The 21845-nt window shown below is 49.7% G+C and overlaps 1 protein-coding gene across 2 annotated transcripts in view; it reads right to left on the bottom strand.

The window, feature by feature from the left end:
- The window catches only part of HK2 (hexokinase 2), a 60276-nt gene that overhangs the window by 6519 nt on the left and 31912 nt on the right, over positions 1-21845 (bottom strand). For both annotated transcript variants that reach the window (XM_082229955.1, XM_082229954.1), the window contains exons 2-16: positions 20108-20270; positions 13533-13681; positions 12669-12788; positions 11329-11424; positions 9261-9360; positions 7995-8178; positions 6892-7047; positions 6283-6516; positions 5431-5735; positions 3809-3957; positions 2594-2713; positions 1994-2089; positions 1432-1531; positions 947-1130; positions 508-663 (exon numbers count right to left, since the gene is read on the bottom strand). In XM_082229955.1, coding sequence (XP_082086081.1) covers positions 508-663; positions 947-1130; positions 1432-1531; positions 1994-2089; positions 2594-2713; positions 3809-3957; positions 5431-5735; positions 6283-6516; positions 6892-7047; positions 7995-8178; positions 9261-9360; positions 11329-11424; positions 12669-12788; positions 13533-13681; positions 20108-20270 — 2312 coding nt within the window. The remainder of the gene's footprint in view (positions 1-507; positions 664-946; positions 1131-1431; positions 1532-1993; positions 2090-2593; positions 2714-3808; positions 3958-5430; positions 5736-6282; positions 6517-6891; positions 7048-7994; positions 8179-9260; positions 9361-11328; positions 11425-12668; positions 12789-13532; positions 13682-20107; positions 20271-21845) is intronic.

The raw sequence follows: 21845 nt of genomic DNA, 5'->3' as shown, positions 1-21845 counted from the left end.
GCTATGATACCACTTTAAACATTTACAACCTCCCACAAAGAATTCTGGACCCTGTAGTTTCTTAAGGGTACAGATAAGTGCTAGGAGGCCCCTATTCTCCTCCCAGAACCACAATTCCCAGAGTTCCTTGGGAAGAGGGACTGGTTGTTAAACCACTCCAGGAATTGTAGCTTGGGGAGGGGAATAGGGGCCCCCTCACAAAACTCACCCACAGTAACCAACAGCAGCTCCCCAAGCTCTTTTGGGGAAGCCGTAACGGTTTAAAGTGGTATCACAGCACTTTACACGTATCGTGTGAACATGGCTTCAGGGGACAAAGGGTTCACAGGAGCAGAGGTTCTCTAGTTCTGTGATACAGAATGAAATAGCCACAACCCCAGCAGATGGCCTGTCCACCCTCTGCTTAAATACCTCCAGAGGGTGGGAGAGGCAATTGGCTCCACTTCCAAACCGCTCTTGCCTTTAGGTTGTCGTCCCCCCCTCCCCGCCATTTTGCCCCCAACCTACCTCTCAATCTGAGACAAGAACTTGGTCTCAAAGATTCCCCTCGTCTTCAGCCGCTCGGAGATCCGCCCACGAAACAACAGGCCTCGCTTGGTGAAATCGATCAGGATGTTTCGGACAATTTCACCCAAGTACATCCCGCTGATCATTTTCTCGAACCTAAGACAGTAAAGGGAAAGGGGTTTTTATTTCATTTTTTATTTTTTGCTGCGAGGGAAATTCAGTTGAGAAGTAAACATGACCAGCATGGAGAGGCAAGCGTCCATGGGAAGATACCTTCCCTCCATAAGAACACCAGGAGGAGCTTAGCGAACAAGGACTTTAGCAAACCTGAAACATCCCCTACAGAGAGTCCTTGATGGGAGGCTGGTATGTACTAGACACAGAGGAGGAGGAGGAGGAGGAGGAGGAGGAGGAAGAGGAGGGAAAACCTCCCACCCACCTTTGCTTCCCAGGATTGAGAGAGTTTTCATCCACGGCGGCATCAAACTCCGTTCGGAAGTCATCCAAGCAGCCACTGTCGCCAAAGGCTCCCCACTCCATGTTAATGCACATCCGGCCCTCGTCCCCATCCACCAGCTCCACGTTCTTCATCTCCTCCATGTAGCAGGCATTGCTGCCTGTGCCTGGGAAGCCACAACACAGGTCAGCATCACACATGGGGGGGGGGACACCATGCTGCAAGTGGACAGGGTATTAAACAGGGACCAGAGCAGCAGCAGCCGAACTTCTGCGGCCTGAGGGCTGCATTCACCCTCTGCCAGCCACATGCTGCTCACAAGACAGCTATGGGCGTTGCCAAAAGAAGGTCTGGCTCCCACACACGTGTGAACACACGTGCACACACACTCGTATTTGTGTATTTCTTATACATTTCTTATGCATACTTATACATTTCATTAAATAAATGAATAAACAAAACCTTACCGACAATGAGCCCAACTTCACAAAAGGGGTCTTCGTACGCACAGGCCATCATAGTGCCCACTGTGTCATTCACCACGGCCACCACATCCAGGTCAAACTCCTGAGAAAGAGGGAGCAAAAGTTTGGCCTCAGGTGCTGAATGAAAGCCAGAATCTTTCCAAAATTCAGCCGGGGGGGGGGGGCGGATGACCTCCACCAACACAAAAACAAGGATCAAGTACACAAAATAAACTAGGCATGCATCGGTCTGCAGAGGCCATTCCAATGGTACAGTCCCTGCTTGTTGGGTCATTACTCCTAGGTTTTTAGTGTCTCTGAGACAGAGACTTGCCTTTGCAGAAGCGATGCTGGCTCTGCTTTTGTAGAGCTTGTTCTTCTATATGCCTGGTTATTTTATCCTTAACACTACTTTCCACCAGTTTCCCCAGGGCAGATGTTAAGTTAACCAGCCTGATACTTCCAGGATCTCTTTTCAAAACCAGTGTTACATTGGCTACTTCCCCATCCTCAGGTATGGAGGCTGATCTGAGGCACAAGTTACACCTGTCTGACAGGAACGCACCTCTCTCCGGTGAATGGCCTCCTTCAGCAGGCTGACCACATCTTCCCCTTCACAACCAGAAGCATTGAAACCTTTGGTCCATTTCAGGAGAATTGCCTTAAGACAAGAAGAAGAGGAGGAGGAAGAGGAGGAGGAGGAAGAAGGAGAAGGAGAAGAAAGAAGTTATGCAAACACAAAATTGTCAAGGGTACAGTGAAGCAAAAGGATGCAATTCAAGAACTGTATTCTAGGACCATTGCAAGGTCAAGCACGCCATGCTTGCACATCAGCTTAGCCCTCCTGATTGGATTACAGCTTCCATCAACCCAAGCCTGTACGATGCAGGGACCAATGTGACAATAGTGCAAAACATCTGGAAGGCACCAGATTGAGGAAGGCTGATTTGGCTGATTTAGCGTGATGTGTGCTAGCCGGAAAACTTTGCCAGCATTTAGTTTCCTTTCCCCCAAATCTCTGCCAGAGATTGCATTTGATAGCTCCACTTAGCCTAACAAGCCAGCTTTGTTGTAAAACACATTGTCTTGTCCTTTTTGCAGCTGGCTAGCATGTTGCGCTTGCAGGAATGACTTACGGTGGAGGGAGAAGCCAAACGAAGCTCACCTCATCCAGGCTGTTCTGGTGACAAGGGAAAGAGAAGGTGAATCCGAGAGGCAGCGACACGCCTTTCATCCCCATGTACTCCAAGAAGTCAGCAATGCAGTGGACAATGTGATCAAAGAGCTGAAAGGCAGAAGTGCAAAATGGAGTCGGGAGAAGACGGCTCAGAGCAGCTGAACGGGGGCTCAGGTGGGTCTTGCTGGCATCACAAAGTGAGCAGGACTGAGCTGCTCTCTATCCTGGACCAAACGACCATCATCATTTGAAGCCATCTTGCATTTAATGTTCTTCTGCAAACTACCAACATCGTTTAAAGCAATCTTGGGAATGCAGCCACTAACTTCCTCATCGTGGGATAAGGGCTGCATTCTGGACAGGGCAGTGGGGGGCTCTTGAGGGAACAGGATAAGCCTGTCTCCAGCAATCTGATTCCCTCCAGGTGCTTTTGGACTACAACTCCCATTAGTTGTGCTGTCTGATGGAACTTGTAGTCCAAAACACTTGGAGGACACCAGGTTTGCAAAGGCCAGGATGGCCTCGGTCTCTATAGAGTGCGTGCACATTGCTGCACTAAGGCACAGGCTCCAGGGTGTGGCTGAGGCCCTTCTCTGAATAAACCATATTTTATGCCACAGTTAATTCGGCCCGCACAACCCCATTGCAGCAAGGGCTTAGCATGAGGTTCATTGCCCAAAGTGCTCAAGGAAACATTTCAGGCAGAAATGTCTTTTTTTCTTGGTGGAGAAGAGAGACGTTCCAGGGAAACTGGACCCAGCCTAAGGGACCCAGCCTTTGTCACAGTGCAAATCCAATGTAACAAATAATTTCTCAAGTAAATAATAACACATAGATTGCAAGCACTGAGCTTGAATGGTTAGGGTTGTCTGTAAAAACACCACTCAGGGCTTTTACTATCTGAATAAAAGGGACTCTGCAAAAAGGAGTTCTGATGTAACAGGCCCTGAAGGCAGCCCTTTGGCCAGAAAAGGATCCCCATCCCTGGTCTACCAGGTCGGACAGCTGGTCCATCTATCATCGCACCATCTCTTCTGACTGCCATGGGTGTTCCCAGCCGTGTGGAACAAGATCTTGTGATTGACAGGGACCTTCTGCATGAAAACCAAAAGCTCTCCTGCTCAGCTACAGTTTTCTCCGACTCTCTCAGAAGTCAAAGCCCCCATTTTGATCCCTGTCACAGTGTTGCACTGAGTTGCTCACCTCATCTCCTGTCCCCTGCATGATGTCCTGAGGGATTGAATAGATCTTGTTGTGCATCTCCACACTTCGCCGCATCCCGTTCCGCACGCGCACAAGCAGCACCCGGAAGTTTGTGCCCCCCAGATCCAGGGCCAGGAACTCCCCCTTTTCTGAACCAAAAACAGACACACTTGCCATCAGCACTCCTCTCCCCTCCATCTTCCAAGGACACTTGAACCCAGAGGACTATTTGTGGTCTCTCTTAGTTGGGTGGGATGGGTTAGACCTGCCTTCTAGTATGGGTGTGGAGATAGATACCATCTGCAGGGCACCCGGTTGGCAGAGGCTGCTCTGGCTAACCTGGCACATGGTTGCAATGTTTGTGATTTGTTAGTTTAGGGAAAAGGTGAGTAAGAGATGACTTGGTATAAGTTTATAAAATTAGGCAAGGCATGGCGAAAGTGGAGAGAGAAACGGTTTTCTCCTCTCATAACATTAGAACTCGTGGGCTTCTAATGAAGCTGAATGTTGGAAGATTCAGGACAGACAGAAAGAAAGTATGTCTTCACACACTGCAGAGTTAAACTATGGAACTCCCTCCCACAGGAGGCTGTGATGGCCACCAACCGGGATGGCTTTAAGAGGATTAGACAACCTCATGGAGAACAAAGCTACTAGCCAGGATGGCCATGTCTTGGAGGCAGCAACCTTCTGAATATCAGTCGCTGGAAACCACAGGAGGAGAGCGTGCTCTGTGCTTGCTGGCTTCCCATAAGAAGCATCTGGCTGGTCACTCTGAGAACAGGATGCTGGACTGCAGGGGTCATCCACCTGATCTAGTAGACTCTTCTTACGTTCTTAAGAACAAGAGCTTCTAAAGCAAAATGGTATTGCGCTCCAGATTTGCCCCATGCAAAGTCATGTCTCTTATTTCAACAGTTTCACGGGGTCCATAGAAAAAGGATCTGATGAGGAGGAGAGGGAAGAGGGAGGAAAATAGGTCGACGGAACAGAAAGCTTTCTGACACCAGCAAATTCAGACACAAGACTTAGTAGTGTTCTGCTCCCTAAAGGTGTCTGACAGAGACTTTTTCGAACTCTTGCAAGCAGGATGCCAGCACAATATTCCTCTCCTGTGGCTTCCAGCAACTGGTATTCAGAAGCTACCTCCAACTGCAGTGGCTGGGCAGAGCCACAAGCAGCCTTTGATAGCCTTGTCCTCCAGGAATCCTCCAGTCCTCTTTTTAAAGGAGGCAGTAAATTAATAGCACTCTGGAAAAACAGCATAATTTCCCACCCCATTAAAAGAGGCCAGAATTGCCACCACCACAACCACTGTGACACATATTGACACCCCCACGGTTAGATGCCATAAGCCAAAAGGGGTCATATTATTAATTACTTTTATTATAAGACCCCACCTTTCCTCCAAGGAGACCAATGTGGTGCACATAGTTCTCCTGCCCATTTCATCCGCAAAGTGGCCCTGTGAGGTGGGCTAGAATGAGAGGCTGCGACTTGCTCATGGCTCAGTGGGGATTTGAAACCGTGACTCCCAAGTCCTGCTCCAATACAAGTGATGCACACAAGTGGCCAACCGGATTTGGCCAAGGACACTGTCCATTATTTCCATCCCAATTTACCTGTTCCGTCTGGGATGGAGCAGACGTAAGAGGGCAGCATCTTCACGGTGGCCTCGTCGTGCGTCTCGTGGCCCAGGCCCCGCTCCATCTCTTCCTTCATCCTCTTCTTTATCTCCAGGAGCTGCTCCCGGCTGAGTCTCAGAGGATCCAAGATCTTCTGGCGCGCTTTGTGTTGGGCTGCCAGCCGGTAAGCCACCGCAGTGACCATGGCCGCACCTTTCCCGCTCCCGTCCTCTGAGCGGATGAATCGGATGTCGCAATCGGGCAGGAAGCGGCGCACCATCTTCTGAAGGCGGCGGGCAAAGCTGCGCAAGGCAAGGGGAGAGAACCGTTACAAACACACCCATGGCACATTCGGAAATCACTGGTGTTGACAGACAGGAAAAGCATCATCTGGAGGACCATGGATTCCCTCCCTGAGCACAGACAGCAAAGACCACAGTTGAGGAAGCATCTTGATAAGCTGGGGGGTGGGTGAAGAGGAGGGTGGCTAAGGTGATCAGGGGTGTGGAAAAAGAGGCAGATTTAGGACGGTGAGACCAGTTCCCCAGCACTGGGTCCCAAGTTGAGGGAGGTGCCACAGGGTGCAACAACTATCACATTGCACACATACAGAATGAAAGGTGAGAGGTGGGGGCAGCTGGATATTGGCCTTGCTCAGGGTGCTGCTGAAATCTGAAAGACCAAAAGTCTGCCCCGGCTGCAAACCAAGCACTTTACGAGGAATGTTTGAGGGAGCATTCTGGGATAGCTTCTCCTTCTAGGACTGGCACGCAAGGGACTTGCTTTCGAATAACCCCAAATGGCCCCACACCCCATTGCTCTGAAGGCTGCTTTGCTTGCTCCACTTACTGAGGATGCTTCTTGTACACTGTCCCGTCCACCCCAACAGTGGAGCGCAGGCGGTCGACGCGCTTGTTCTCCTTGATGCGCCGGAGCACAGCCACCAGGGCAGCGCCACAGAGGTTGGCCGAGCGCGTGGAGACAATCTCGCAGATGCGCTGGGTGGCGACACAGTCTTCACGGGAGGGTTCCAGGCCCAGCTTCGTGAGGATCTCCTGGGCTTTCAGGAGGCCTTCCTTTTCCCTGCAAATCCAGGATGGCAAGCAAAGGGGGTCTGTAAGAGGCAGCAGTTCCTGCACAGCGGAGGGGGTTGCTCTGGGGTCGTGGGGAGTCAAAGGTCCTTTACTATTTCTGAAACAGGCTCCCTGTCCCCAGCATCCCAGGGCCACCCAGTCAGCGTGAAAGGGGAGCTTTTCAGCCACTGAGACGCCTGTCTCAGCCCTTGTGCTGATTGCAGTCGGTCAGAGAAAAAGGAGGTGAGTCGGCCACTGAGGGTGGGCTCCTAGGATCCCTCCGGAGAAGGCACATGGGGAAAACACCAAGGAGGATTTGTTCTGGCTATTCCAAAGCTACAGATTTAAGAGCACAGAAAACACAAGGTGAGTCCCATTCACTCACTTTTCAATTGCAGAGACGTATCTGGTCTCAAAGTGTCCCGTCGTCAATAAGTCTGAGGTGAGTCTCCCATCGAAGAGGAGGTCTTCCTTGGCCATCTTCACCAGGATGAGCCTGACCAGTTCACCCATGTACATCCCGCTGATCATCTTCTCAAACCTGTGACACACCCCAAGGTGAGAGAGCGAGAGGCTGAGTTTGGGCAGCAGCAGAAACTGAAGCTCCAACACACCATAAACTTGAAAAGGAGTTTGATGGATAGTTTGGGTTGCATATGACTCCATCGTGGCAAGAATGTGTAGGGCAGGAGCTCAGCCCTCAAGGGAGTTGTGAAAATGACAGCCCCTCCATACATCCTGCGCCTCTCCCCCTGCAAGGAAAATGGAGCACTTGGGCAGGGGAAGCGCTCAACAGCCATGTACCCCCCTGCAGAACTTTCATTGCACTTCCCAGGTTCTTGTTTGGTACCAGCTAAATATCCTGCTTTAAGCCAGCAAGCATATTCCCAAAATCAAATTGGGACTAGTTTACTTGCAGGATTGCCTTACTTCAGACATGCCCTCTCAACTGCTTTGATTTGTGGAACTGGCACGGTTACAGCTACCACATAAGACTCATTCCACACCTGCAAGCAAGCAATCTTTTCATGTGGCAGCACTACACTTCGGAACTCCCTGCCTATTGATACCAGGCAGGTACCTTCACTATACTCTTTTCAGTGCATGTTGAAAACCCTTTTATTTAGGCACGCCTTCCTAGAGCTAAATCAGAATGGAGTGTACACTTCCAGGGTCAATGAGAGATACATTACTTCTGATAAATGAGCCACCATGAAAATTTGTGTCCCTGCATTTTAGACTTGTCTACCCACGTTCTATCTGAAACCCAAGGGCCAGATGTGGATTATTTTTCAGCTCTCCTGCCCCACTGCAGGTGCCAGAAACCACAGGAGGGGAGAGAGCTCTTGCGCTCAAAGCCTGCTTGCTGGTTTCCTACAACAGGCATTTGTGAGAACAGGATGCTGGGTCAAAGGGGCCCTTTCCGCTTGACCCAGCATGCCCTTCTGATGCTACCCAGGGTTGTTATTTTTGAGGCACTGGACTTACAGCTGCTTTCCCGGGTTCAGGGAGCCCATGTCAATTTCCCGGTCAAACTCAGTCCTGATGTCATTCAGGGCCCCATCGTCGCCAAAAGCTCCCCACTCCATGTTGATGCACATGCGCCCCTCGTCGCCCTCCACGAGGTCAATGTGCTGCATGTCCTCCATGTAGCAAGCATTGCTACCTGTACCTAAAGGGAGGGAGGGAGAGAGATTAGGAGACTCCATGAAAGTGGAAAACCTGCAGCTGGAGCCTCCCACCCTTTTCCTACTTTCAAGGGCAGCCAGTACAGTGCTCTCCAGATGGCGCTGAGTGACAGCCCTCATCATCCCTGGCTGTGGGCCAGGTTGGCTGCTGGAAGCTGGATGGTGTCCTGTTCCCCTGCCCCCGATTTATTTCCTGGCCTTTCTGGCCCGGAACACTCATGGGGTTCTGCGACTGCAAGCAAAGTACCAGAAGAGACGAAATAAAAGCCGCCACTACTTTCTAAGACATATTTTTGGCAGGTCAAAAGACAGGGTGTGAGATGGAGGGATCAAACTATCTGGACTGCTGCAATGCGCTCTGGGTGGGGCTTCCCTCGCACTTGATCTGGAAGCTGCAGTTAATGCAGAATGCTGCAACGCAATTGCTGACAGGAGTGTGGCTGTGTCAGCATCAAACCCCTGCGCTCAGAGATCAGCACTGGTTGCTGGTTTGCTTCTGGGTCAAGTCCAAAGTGTTACAAATTAGTATATAAAGCCCTTAACAGCTTGGGACCACTTGACCTATGAGATCACCTTACCTCACATGTGCCCCCTCGACTGCTTTGATTGTTGGAACTAGCAATGCAATAGGTGCCACAAAATGCCCATTCTGCATTTGTAAGAACTCAATCTTTTAGTCTGACAGTAGTTACACTTTGGAACTCCTTGCCTATTGATACTAGATAGGCACCTTCACTGTACTCTTTTCAGTGCGTCCTAAAAACATTTTTGTTCAGACAAGCCTATTCAGATGTTTAGAAAGTTGATTTGCATTTTAACCTGTTTTCAGTCTATTGTTATTTTCGGAAAGTCTTAAATTACTGTTGTTAATTCTTCTGAATGTTAATTTTATTGTTTTATCTTAATTGTAAACCGCTTTGAGGTTTGTTTTGTTTTACAGACAAGTAGTGTACAAATATTACAAAATAACATAAGAAGCAGGCTGGCCTCAGGTACGCAGGAAATTCAGGTGTTTTCCAAAGGTGGGGGAAATGTCACTGCCCTCCTCTCCCCGCAGACTTCTTACCAACAATCAGCCCGATTTCACAGTTGTGATCGTCGTAGCCGCAGGTCATCATTGTCCCAACGGTGTCATTCACCACAGCCACAACATCAATCTCAAAGTCCTACAGAGCAGGAAGTTGGAAAAGGCCACCGTTGATTCAAATTCTGAACAATGGTTTGTCAAGAAATGTCCAAAATACTCAAATATCCTATTCCAGCTTCTGTGTGTGTGTGGGGGGGGGGGTGATCAACTGAAATATTTCAGTTCTCAAGAACTCCTGACCTGGAGGGCTGGTGGCTGCCAGAACCTCAGCTGCCCCAAAATGGAAAACCTTGCAGGATGTGCAAATTTTGCTTTGGTATAAAAATATGTGGAGTTTGGCATTAGCTGAAAAAAAATTAACTCATAAATTAACTCAAAGACTCAGAGGATCCCAAAGAATTATATGCTCTTTGGTGGGATTTTAACTTATCTACCACAGATACAGGCACATAGAACCCCCTCTCCACAGTGCAATGTGTGATTTGGTTTTCCTAAGTGTCTCAGGTTTTCTTCTTTCTTATTTAAATCTCTTCTGCATATACTGTGCTGCTTTTCACTTCATTCACACCCACGCAAACAGAAACACCCACCCACATTTCCCCCGTCCAGGATGAGGCTCCAGAAACAGGGTGGGGAAAGAGCTGGTTGTCTGGATGGGTCAGTCGCAGGCCCTGCTCACCCCACACCACAGCCCCAAACCCCCAAGGCACTTTGCACAAGGGGGGGGCGGGCGAGGCACCATGAACACCTAGCGATGTCCTGACTCCAAAAAAGTAAGAATAAAATGTGGCATCTGGAAGAGAACGGGGGCCGGGGACCCTCACACACCGGCCTCCACCCCATGCAAGGGGAAACTGAAACTCCACCAAGCTGGCAAGCTCAGGAGGAGGCAAGAAGAGCTTTGTAGCTGGATCAGGCCAAAGGCCCCCTTAGTCCCTTGGGAAGCCCATAAGCAGGACTGGAGGGCAGAGGCAGACGCCCACTTGTGCCCCCCAGAAACTGGCATTCAGTGGCAGCTGCCTGATACGAGAGGCGTATGGAGTAGCCGCCATGTTGGTGCCTGTTATGGCACGGTCCAGATCACTGTCTGTGTCCACCTGGAATCTCCAGCTGGTGCAGCAACAGACTCTTGTGTGAAATCCTGCAGAGCCAGTGAGGAGAACACCGACCTTGAGGGACCAATGCTCAGACTCGGGAGAAGGCAGCTTCCTGTGGAAATGGCCCATCTAGCTGAGCGAGTGTCAACACTGACCCACAGTGGCTCTCCAGGTTGCAGGTCAGGCCCTCCCTGGAGATGCCAGAGAGGACCAAGGACTGGGCATGGCCAAAGAACTGGGCCTATCGCTCCTGCTCATCCAGCGACCATCTCCTGGCCATCAATTCCACAGGCAGCCATGCATGCACCCTGGCACCTCCAACACACTGGGGGAAATGAAAGGAATTCAGCTGCCTGGCTCTAGAGCGGGCAAAGCGAGGTGGTCATAGTGCTGGACTAAGACCCGGGAGATCAGGGTTCGAATCCCCACTTAACCCTGAAGCTCACTGGGTGACCCTGGGCCAGTCACAGTTTCTCAGCCTAACCCACCTTACAGGGCTGTCGTGTGGATTAAATGAGGAGCGGCAGGACAATGTACGCCACCTTTTAGCTCTCTGGAGGAAAATGTGGGATATACCGTATATACTCGAGTATAAGCCGACTTTTTTAGCACATTTTTTTATGCTGAAAAAGCCCCCCTCAGCTTATACTCGAGTGAGGGTCCCTTTTGGGCTACTCCTTCCTCCTCCACCGCCTTTGCTGCCACCAGCATGCACACACACACACACACACACACACACACACGCACTCCGGCCCACCAGGAGATTTGTGGTGTGGTGAACCGGCTTATACTCAAGTCAGTAAGTTTTCCCAGTTTTTTGTGGTAAAATTAGGTGCCTCGGCTTATATTTGAGTTGGCTTACACTCAAGTATATACGGTAAATGTAATAACAACAACAACAACAACAACACACAAAAACTATCTTAGAGACAGCAACAGGCTTAGATTACCCCTCGTCTTCTTATGGCTTCCCGTAAGAGGCCCACAACGTCCCGGCCTTCCACACCACTGGATTTGAATCCCTTGGTCCATGTCACGAGGACGCTCTGTTTGAGAAAAAGAGGAAAGGAAATCAGGAACTGCCTGCCAGCCAGGGGAGACAAACAGAGGTTCAGTTTCCAAAGCAGAGAGAACTTTCCCACACCGTAGTTGTAACACAGGTACCTCACAACTTAATGCACCTTTAACTTGTGCCATTTCAGCTTTACACAGTTGAAGACTGGCTGGTTGAAATAGCTCAGGTTAAATGCATGGAAGGCAGAGAGCTTAGAAGCACTTTTTGCGTGGGGTTTTCCCATAAAGAAGGAGGCAGTTCCAAGGGAATGGTTTGAGTATACACGTTTCTGTGTACATGTGCCTTCCCTGGAACATAATCCCCAAGCAAGATGTGACTTACCTGAGCCACCCAACTCCTGGGACTGTAATTTGTTTCAACTTTTGAATACTGAATTTCAAACCTGCCCTGGGACCAGCCCTGGGAAGAGTGGGTAAAGATCACAATAAAAACCTGTGAGATCACCTTGCTCCGCACATGCCCACTCAGCCACTTCGACTGGCAGAACTGGGGGTGCTCTAGGTGCCACCGAATACCGCTTCTGCATTTGTAAGAACTCAAACCTTCAGTGTGGCAGTCCTCTGGAACTCCCTGCCTCTTGACATCAAGCAAGCGCCTTCGGGGCACTCTTTACAGCACTTGAGAAAAACATTTTTGCTTAGGCAAGCTTAATGTAGGTTTTAATCTGTTTTTAGTTTATTACCATTTTTATCTTTTAAATGTGTTAAAAAGTTGTTTTTACTGATAGCTGTATTGTTTTATTTTCTTCGTAAATTGATTTGAGGGTTAGATGGGTTTTTTTACAATCAAGAGATGTACTGAATTCTATTAAATAAATAAAATAATCATCGTAACATTTCCATTTGTGCTGCTGCTAATGGGAAGCCAGCCCAGTTTCTATCACCCAAAACAGCCATTTCTCCTCTACACAAAAGTCCCGAGCTCCAAAAAGTGCCTGACACACCCTCCTCATGGGTTAACTATTCTTAATATCATGAATGTTTGAAAGTATTCCATGTACATCATCTTAGTAAGTTCTTACAATGGCCCTACGGGGCAGACCAGAATTATTACCCGCATATGTTGCAAATCAGGTGCCAAGAAATTAGCTTCTCCAAAGCCTCCTAAACTGAATTCATGGAGGAGGCAAAGTTTAAAGCAGGAAATCTTCCAGAATTCCTGGAGCCTTTACCATCTCTCTCACGAATCCCAGGAGAACTTGAGTTGCAAGCTTACCTCATCCAGTTTGGTCTGGGAGCAAGGAAATGAGAAAGTGAAGCCCAGAGGGAGTTTCTGGTCCTTGATTTCCAGTTGGTCCATGAAGTTAGCTAAACATTCAGCAATGTGGTCAAAGAGCTGAGGGGCAGAGAAGGAGACACACACTTAGGAAGGCCGGCTGTGGTCAGACAACGGTGGCATCAGGACCCACCTTATTTATTTCTATACTATACACACAGTATATACATCCATTGAAATCAGAACTTGGCAGCTGGAGTCTAACGATAAAACATTCATTCTAAACTGCAGAATTCTGGACCCTTTTTTGGAGCAGAAAATTTGCAAACACTATTTTTGTTTTGCTTTTTGTCTTGCCGCTTAACCTGAATGACTTGGAAATCGTTTGTCAAAGGATTCGAAAATGAATCTGGATCCCATCAGCTTCCCCAAAAACATTTCATCACAAGGAAACAGTGCGATTTAAGAACTCCTTCTGTTTCTAAACAGCTTCCCTAAGAGTTGAGAATTTGCACAAATGACCAAGAAGCCATCACAAATTGCGTGAAATTAAGAGAAGGCAAGCAATGTCTCTGAGCAGCCGACTGGAGTAGGTGACAATTTTTGTACCCTCAAATGACAAGCTTCTTTCCAAGCTCAAGTCAAGGTGCTGCTTTTCCCATTTAAAGCCGAATTGTCCTGGGCCCAGGAGATCTAAACAGCCACTTAAGACTGTTTGCTGAGGTCCTTTCTCTGCAGTCCTTTGTCACTGCTTCCCCATCGTTGGAAGTATGACAGTCGCTGATTTAGCTTCCTTTTTCAACAGGAAAGAGCAATGGTGCTAAAAGGTTCCTGAGATGGCCAAGAGAAGGCAGCTCAACTCACCTGCACTCCGCTGCCCCGCATAAGATCCTCAGGGATAGCATAGATCTGGTTCTCCATCTCTACTTTCTTGCTGCCATTATCAGCCACCTTGACTCTCAGGACCCGGAAGTTTGTGCCCCCGAGGTCCAAGGCCAAGAAGTTACCTTCCTCTGCAGGGGAAAAGAAAAAAGAAAAGATGGGGATTGTTTCACTCACTGGCGTAAGAAGCCCTGGAAGGTAAACTAGATTTGCCTGGGCATCTGCTAGAAGACATTTATTGAGAAGCCACCAGCCGTGGTCACCAGGCTGTGCCTTCACAGTCAGAGGCTGCAGAGCTTCTGAATACCAGTTGCTGTAAACCAAAGAGAGGTGCTTGTGGGTTTCTCATAGGCATCTGACTGGCCACTGTGAGAACAAGATGGTGGGCTAGGTGTGCCACTGGTCTGATCCAGCAGGGTCATGTTGGGTTCTCAAGTGCCTCTCTCAGCATCCAATTCTCCTTGCAGAAAAGGGAAGTTGGCAAGGCCAGGAACTCTGTGGTTCTGAAGTTCCAAGTCTTGTGAAGAGGGCTCTAGCCATATGGTGTTCATGCAGACAATCAACCAACCAGGCATCAGTTAGAGGCTGCCATGACCCCATTCCTCACTGACATCAATCCACTGTTCATTGGGGGGGGGCTTGCATCCATGAGAAATGGGACTGTCGGGGGCTCTTTACCTGTTATTGCTGCCATGTGGGGGGTTGGACTAGATGACTCCCCTTCCAGCCCTACAATTCTATGATTCTATGACAAGTACAGAAGCTTCCCAGTGGACTGCACCCTGCCAAAGCTTAGAAACCCATCTGATGTACATAACAACATCTCTTTTCCGCAATCCTCGATTTAAGAAACCCTACAAAGCATCTTGCTCCTAGGAATCAATGTGGGGACCCAGAAACCGAGACACCAGAGTCACTCTGCATTTCGACAACAGCGTGCAAGTTATGGACGGAAGCCAGTAGAGAAGAGGGCAAGCAGCAGATATGAAATTAATACTCTCTGACCAGGGGCCTCGTCAACCCACCCCAGATCAGGGAGGGGAAAGGAAGAACCCTGTTGACCCCAAGCCTGGGCCGAATCCATGCATAGTTCTCCCACTGCCTGCCTGCTTCAGAGTTGCAGGCCAGCTGGCAAGGAGAGCATCAAAACAGCCCTTCTCATGGCAAGGGATTCCTGCCGTAGATACGTTCAGCTTCCTACGGGGATCCCTCATCGTGTTGGCAGGATCTCCTATGAGAATGTCCAAGCACTCAGGCCTGGGTGTAAGGCCCTGGTGTGCCCCCTGGTCTCTGAAAGCAGAACTCAAGGCTGCAAAGGAGAAACAGGGGCTGGTGCCAGGGAGAACTAGTGGGCTAGATATGGGGTGGGAGAATTGCTTAACCCTTCCCCAAACAGTTGCCCCCAGCAAATCATCCCCGTTTGCCATTTTATCTCTCTCTCACACACACAGCCAGATTCTTAAACTGAAAGTGGATCCCGCTGGGTTGGGGCGGCAGATGACATCAAGGGGCTTTTTGCCAAGGAGGCCTGGCAGGCATGGGAGGGGTTAAGCCCCCTCCCCACTGCATGTCTGTCATCTTCTTGGAAACTGCAGAATTAGGGCTGCATTCGTGCAGAGATCAGCTCTGCTTTCCCCATGGGAGATATCATGGGCCTGCTTTTTCCTGCAGCAGCACCATAAAGTTAGCTAAACCACAGCCTTGCCTGTGGGCTTGTAGGGGATCTTGTGGGGATTTTGAGAGCAGGACGCTGGCCCATTCTTCACCCCAGGCAGCAAATATGCCCCCAGCTGGAGGCAGTAGGAGAGCCCAGGGTTCAAATCCCCACTCAGACATGAAGCTCACTGGGTGATATTGGGCTGGTCACTCACTCTCAGCCTGACAGGATTCTTGTGAGGATAAAATGAGGAGGAGGAGAACTATATATACACCACCTTGGGCTCCTGGGAGGAAATGTGGGATAGAAATGTAATAAATAAATAAATATCCATACACATCAACAAACATCTAGTGTCCCAGTCAAGGGAAACAAGAGTCCCGCTCTATTCTGCCTTGGTCAGACCACACCTGGAGTATTGTGTTCAGCTTTAGGGAGGATATTGACAGGCTGGAAGGTGTGCAGAGAAGGGCAACTAAGATGATCCAGGGTCTGGAAACCAAGCCTTGTGAGGAATGGTTGAGGGAGTTGGGAATGTGTAGCCTGCAGATGAGAAGACCGAGAAATGATGCTGTAGTTATCTTCAAATATCTGAAGGGCTGTCATGTGGAAGATGGAGCCATCTTGTTTATCTCCTGCTCTAGAGCAGGCATAGGCAAACTCTGGCCCTCCAGATGTTTTGGAACTACAATTCCCATCATCCCTAGCTAACAGGACCAGTGGTCAGGGGTGATTGTAGTCTCAAAACATCTGGAGGGCCGGAGTTTGCCTATGCCTGCTCTAGAGGATAGGACTCGAATCAATGGATTCAAGTTACAAGAAAGTATCAGGAAGAACTTTCTGACAGTAAGAGCTGTTCAACAGTGGAACAGTCTCCTCGGGAGGTTGTGTAATCTCCTTCATGGGAGGTTTTTATGCAAAGGTTGGATGGCCTTTAGTTGAGATTCCTGCAATGCAGGGGGTTGGACTAGATGACCCCTGGGGTCCCTTCTAATTCTACAATTCTATGATATGGCTGAAAATGCCCTCAAATGAGAGCAGAGAGAGAGACACATATTTCCCTAACCCCTATTTACAAAAACTTCCCAGTTTGGTTTCCTGAGGCAAATTCTCCCTTGCTGCTTTACAAGCCTAGATAGGCACCTGACACTCCTTGCAGAAATAGCAAATTCCTTGATCCTCGTCTGTCTTAAAACAACCATTCCTCATGTGTGGGACTGTTCCCCTGCCAACCAGCGGCGTAGCGTGGGTTGCCAGCACCCGGGGCAAGGCAAGTAATTTGCGCCCCCTAACCGGAGCAAGGCAAGTAATTTGCGCCCCCTAACCCCTAACCTGCCGCGTCAGGTGATCTGAGGCAAGTTGCCGCTGGCGCCCAAACGATGCCGCTTGCCCGGAGGAGGAGGAGGGCAGAGAGGCGAGGAAAATGCAACATGGCCCAGCAGCTGCAGCAGCAGCAGCGGCGGCGGCGGGGCTGTGAGGAGGGGCTGCCTGGCGCGCCCTCCGCAGCCCTGACGCGCGGGGACCGCGGCGAGCGCTGAGAGCCGCTGCCAGCTCGTCGGTTCCGCGAGACATGGGGCTCTGCTACAGCCTGCGCCCGAGGCTCTTCGGCGACTCCGGAGGCGGCGAGCGCCCCCCCCCAGATGTTGCGCCCGGTGCGGCCGGCCCCCCTTGCACCCCCCACACTACGCCACTGCTGCCAACTCAAGGCCCAACTCAGCTCCCTGAAACTATTTTCTGTCTCCGACATGAAGCAATCAAGTTGGACGAGAGACCAGCGAAGGGGACTGGAAAGGAACAAGATTATTTGAAAGAAGTCCTTTCCATCTTTTTGGGACAGGAGGCTTCAGAGGCCCCTCTCTTTAGAAAGCAGCTGAGGGATACGTCTCAGCTGACAAGTCTGAGTTACATGTCGAGAAAGCACTTGGTGCATGCTCAAAGAGACTCTCCCTTTTTATCGTTGCCTCCCATTGCGCTGCAGGGGGTTGGACTAGATGACCCTTTCGGTCCCTTCTGACTCGTCAGTTCAACAATTCTATGATCTTTCAAAGCTGAGCTTTGGTGATCCACACAGGTTGTGGAGCTCAGACCTGGCTCAGTGAGCCCTTTTCTGGGTCATCAGCCTGTTCCACCATCCCACACCCCACCCCATTTACAAAAACTTCCCAGCTTGGTTTCCCGAGGGGAAATTCTCCCTTCCTGCTTTGCAAGCCTAGATAACCATCTGGAGCTCCTTGCAGAAGCAGCACATTCCTCAGCCCTCGTCCACCTCCAGATGACCCTTCTCCATTTCTGGGCCTGTCTCTCTGCCAACTCAAGAGGAGGTTCCAGTGTTGCAACAGTTCATGTGGGCAGCCTGCTCCTCCAGCCAGACAGGGAGCTGCTGCTCCTCGGGGTTCTCATCCAGGCAATTCTTAGAAGCCAGCTGGCCCCAAACCCAGGCTCCCCGGGCCTTGTTTTGAGGGTGGAGGGTAGCAGCAGAAACATGTGGAGGGGTCAAATGCAGGGGACATTTCTGACCACCAGCCGCCAGCCCCTTTCCAAGAACACAAGAGCCCAGTGCCAAGTCAAGATCCTGGTGCCAAGTCAGCAAGACAAGACTATCCCAGCCTGCTCTTCAGCCCCAGGCCTTGTAATTCTCCCACCTTCCTTAGGATGCTCAGCTCACCTTCTCACACTTGCAAAATGCCCCTGCCCCACATCTATTCTAACTCCAGCAGACCTAAAGGAAAACTACTTTGCAGCCCTTCATCAATGGTATTCAACGCCTTATAAACGGAAGTTAATATCTAAGTTAGGGTGGGAGATGTGAACTGAATAATGCAGATTACATACACATCTCTTGGAATTGTTCTCAAATAGAAATATTATGGAAATCAGCTCAGGCCAATATCTCCGGCACCTTAGGAGCCCATATACCCTTGGCACCTGAAATGTTTCTGCTTGGTTATCGAAAAGATGTTATTCTGGGAAATGGTCATGAAGCAGTGTCTAACCTTATGACTTCTGCTAATATTATAATAGCTAAAAATGGGGGGGGGGGGTTGGCACATATCTCCTACTACAGTTCATACCTTGGATTACAGACGCTTCGGGTTGCGTGATTTCGGATTGCACACAGCACCGAACCCGGAAGTACTGGAATGGGTTACGTCCGGGTTTCGGCACTTGCACATGCACAGAAGCACTAAATCAAGCTTTGCACATGCGCAGAAGTGCTGAATCGCAACCACGCATGCGCAGATGCGGTGCTGCGGGTTGTAAACATGCTTCCCGCACGGATCATGTTCGCAACCCAAGCGTCCGCTGTATATCTGGTCCACAGTAACAATGATTAAGCTAACTTACTACAAAAGAATACATATAAGCCAGAAATCGGTTTGTCCTCGAGGTCTCTTCCAACTCAACAATTCTTTGATTCTAACAAGTTCAGTGATAGCTCCCTGCCTCATGCCACATTCAACCTGCTTTAACAGTATTTATTTCTGCTCTCTGTCCTTGTGAGATGGGCAAAGGTCCCTAATGGTCTCTTTACTGGACCTAAGCGCATGTGCAAACCTTTGAAGTATTGAGTGAAAAATCTCTCCCACCCCAGCCATGAAAACAAGGAGTGACCAGCTGTGATTCCTGCATTGCAGGGGGTTCAATTACATGACCTTGGGGCTCCCTTCCAACTCTACAATCCTATGACTTGGGAAGCACAGCAACACTGCCGGGGCTGATGGGAATGGAAGCCCAAAGCATTGGGAAGACACCAGGTTGAGGAAACAGCAGAAAGCCAAGAAAGGATGTTTACAGGAAACGTCCCACTAAAGAGCTGGCAGAGAAGCTGGAGGCTTCCAGCCCATGACTTCCTGAACTTCAGGGGGTCAGTTTGGCTGCTAACCATCAAACAATCCAACTTCCCTGACTGAAGCCAGCTTTGGTGCTGACTGAAAGGCTTTCTGTTCCCCTGTTGCCTGAGAGTAATTCAGACCTAACATCCCAGAGGTGCAGTCCACGAGAGACCATGGGGGGGGGTAGGCTGGGGGCTTTTCTGCAGGGCTGAAGGGGACACAGAATAGTAGGACATCTGCTCAGACTGCGCAGGCTCACTGCCCTCTCGCCTCTAGGTGAAGAGGCTCTGCACATTTCCCCATCCCATCGTTTCAAAAACTTGCAAAAGCTGTCAGACCAGAGGCAACAGTGAGCAAATCCAGTGTGTCTATGTATAATATATGTGTGCATGTATACACAAACACATAGGCAGAAGACATGGGGTAGTGGTTAGAGTGCTAGGCTAAGACTTGGGAGACACCGCGATTTGGGAATTCCACTACTTACCAGCTGACCCTGGGCCAGTCCCCTTCTCTTACCCTAACCTACCCAGCAGGACTGTTGTGAGGAAAAAATGGGGAGGGGGAAACCATGTCTGCCACCTTGAACTTGAGGAAAGGTGGGGCATAAAACAAACACATAAATAAAAACCTCCTAAATTACTTTTAGTTCCCTAAAAACTGTTTTCTTTCTTGAACTTGAAACTATTAAGTGGACGAGAGCCAAGAGACCAGCAATGGAGGCCAGAAAGGAACAGAGTTATTTGGAAGCTCACGCCACCCTTTGTGGACAGCAGGCTTCAGAGGATGAAGGCCAAGCTTGTCTCTTTAGAAAGTGGCCAGTGGTTGCAGAGAAGCCTGTCTGCCAACCGTCTCAGTTACAGGGAAGAAAAAACACTTGGCAAGTGCTCAAAGACACACTCCTGTTTAATCGTCACCTCCCATTGCATTGCAGGGGGTTGGACTAGATGACCCTGTGGGCCCTTTCCAAGGCCATGGTTCTATGATCTTTCATAGCTGAGCATTGTCAATCAAGACGGGTCCCAGAGCTCAGGAATTTAACCCTTTCCTGGGTGGTGGCTGTTTACCTGTTCCATCTGGGGTAGACCTCACAAATGTCGGCAGCATTTTCACGGCGGCTGTAGGGTTGGTATCCGCCCCAAGGCCCTTCTCCATGTCTTTCCGGAACCGATTTGAGATCTCCTGCAGGGTTTCATCTGAAAGCCGCATGTGGTAGAGGTATTTGTCAATCTGGGGGAGGAGAGGGGAAAGCGAAGTCAATTTGACATTTGAAAGAGACATCTCAACAGCGCTAATCCTTGAGTCTTTAGTGATCTCAGTCCGCCACAGACCCCTCAGAGATGCCGTGAGAGAGCCACAAGGTAAGTCTGACCCTTTTCCCCAAATCCAAGGAAAGCTTGTTGCACCAGGTCTGCTGTTATACATGGACCTGTGTTTCCAATGAGCTTGTCCTTTGATGTGCTACGCTATAAAGACGGAACCTTTCAGAGACTGACGAAACCTAGAGCTGCCCATCAGCTCTGCAAGAACCCGCTGCTTGGTTGGAATCTGCTTGGGAGCCTCTGGGTGTGCCAGGGGCCACCTTGCCTGAGGAGAAAAGGGCACGATGCATTTTACTGCCCACGTCAAAAGATAGTGAAAGCTGGAAAGCTGATCATGGGATCTCTATGCCTCTAGGAAAGAGGCCAATGTTTTACACAACTACATTCTGCCTCCCCTATTGGAAGAGGCAGCATGTCTTTGAAGACCAGCTGCTGACAAGCACAGCAGGGGCAAAAACTGCTGTGGGGCTCGGCTCTGGCTTCCCAGAAACAGCAAGTGGTTGCACACTGCAACAGCACTAGACAGGCTTGTGTTTTTAAAGTGAGCCCTCAGAATAAAACCATGCCTATCTGCACCATCTGAAGTCTCAGCATTAGGGACGTGTGTTGATCCTTTTGTCTCCACAATTAGCAAAAGTATCAAGCCTATTGAGTACTGAGAATTTTTCCTGTTCTAACAACAAAACATTGAAAAGCAAACTGTTCTTACAAAAGGTATTGGGCAATGTGGACAACTGGCCAAATCTTGTCTGGCCCGTCAGCTTGGCAGAGGCTGAGTGGGGAACAGAAGTGGGCAAAGGAACAGAAGTATGAGAGGAAGGGCTGTAGCTCAGGGGCAGAACACCTGCTTCAATGTAGAAGGCCCCGGGTCCAACCTCATCTAGCATGGCCAGTGCTCAAGGATGATGGGAAGTAACAAACAGCATCCGGAGGGCACCAGGTTGCCTACCCCTGTCCTAGGGCCTGAAACCCCAGAAAGCCACTACAAGTTAGCAGGGCCATATAGCACTGGGGCGGATGGGAGTTGTAGTTCGAAGTATCTGGAGGGCGCCAGGTTGCAGAAGGCAGGTGCAGATTGCCTTTGTTGCATACAGCTAGGCTCTATTCAGTATAGATTCATGGAAATTAATGACTGCACCAGTGCATGTTGTTCACAGAGGAACTGATCCAGCTTGCTTGTCTGATTTCATATCAGGGCTAGTCATTAAACAGCCGTGCAAATATTTGCTTAATAATTGCACCGTGCATTCTGCCTCACAGATCCGGGTTTCCACAAAAGAGAGCCATTGGGGATCACGAGTCAGGGCAGAAGATGAGGGCAAGAGCATGGAAGTTGGAGGGCTACGAAGCAAGAGTCCAGGAAGCAGGACTCACTGGAAAGGCAGGTCAAGGAATGCCAGATCTTGCCCAGGCCTCGGCTTCTGAATTCCTCCCTCATAACACGAGGTAGCAATGTTTAGTTTTACAGAAAAGATCCCCACCG

This window comes from Podarcis vaucheri, assembly GCF_965113315.1.
Source record: "Podarcis vaucheri genome assembly, chromosome: 7".
In the NCBI taxonomy this organism is placed as follows: Eukaryota; Metazoa; Chordata; class Lepidosauria; order Squamata; family Lacertidae; genus Podarcis; species Podarcis vaucheri.
Note: the sequence above shows the minus strand (reverse complement) of the source record. Positions and strands in the feature narration are given on the sequence as shown.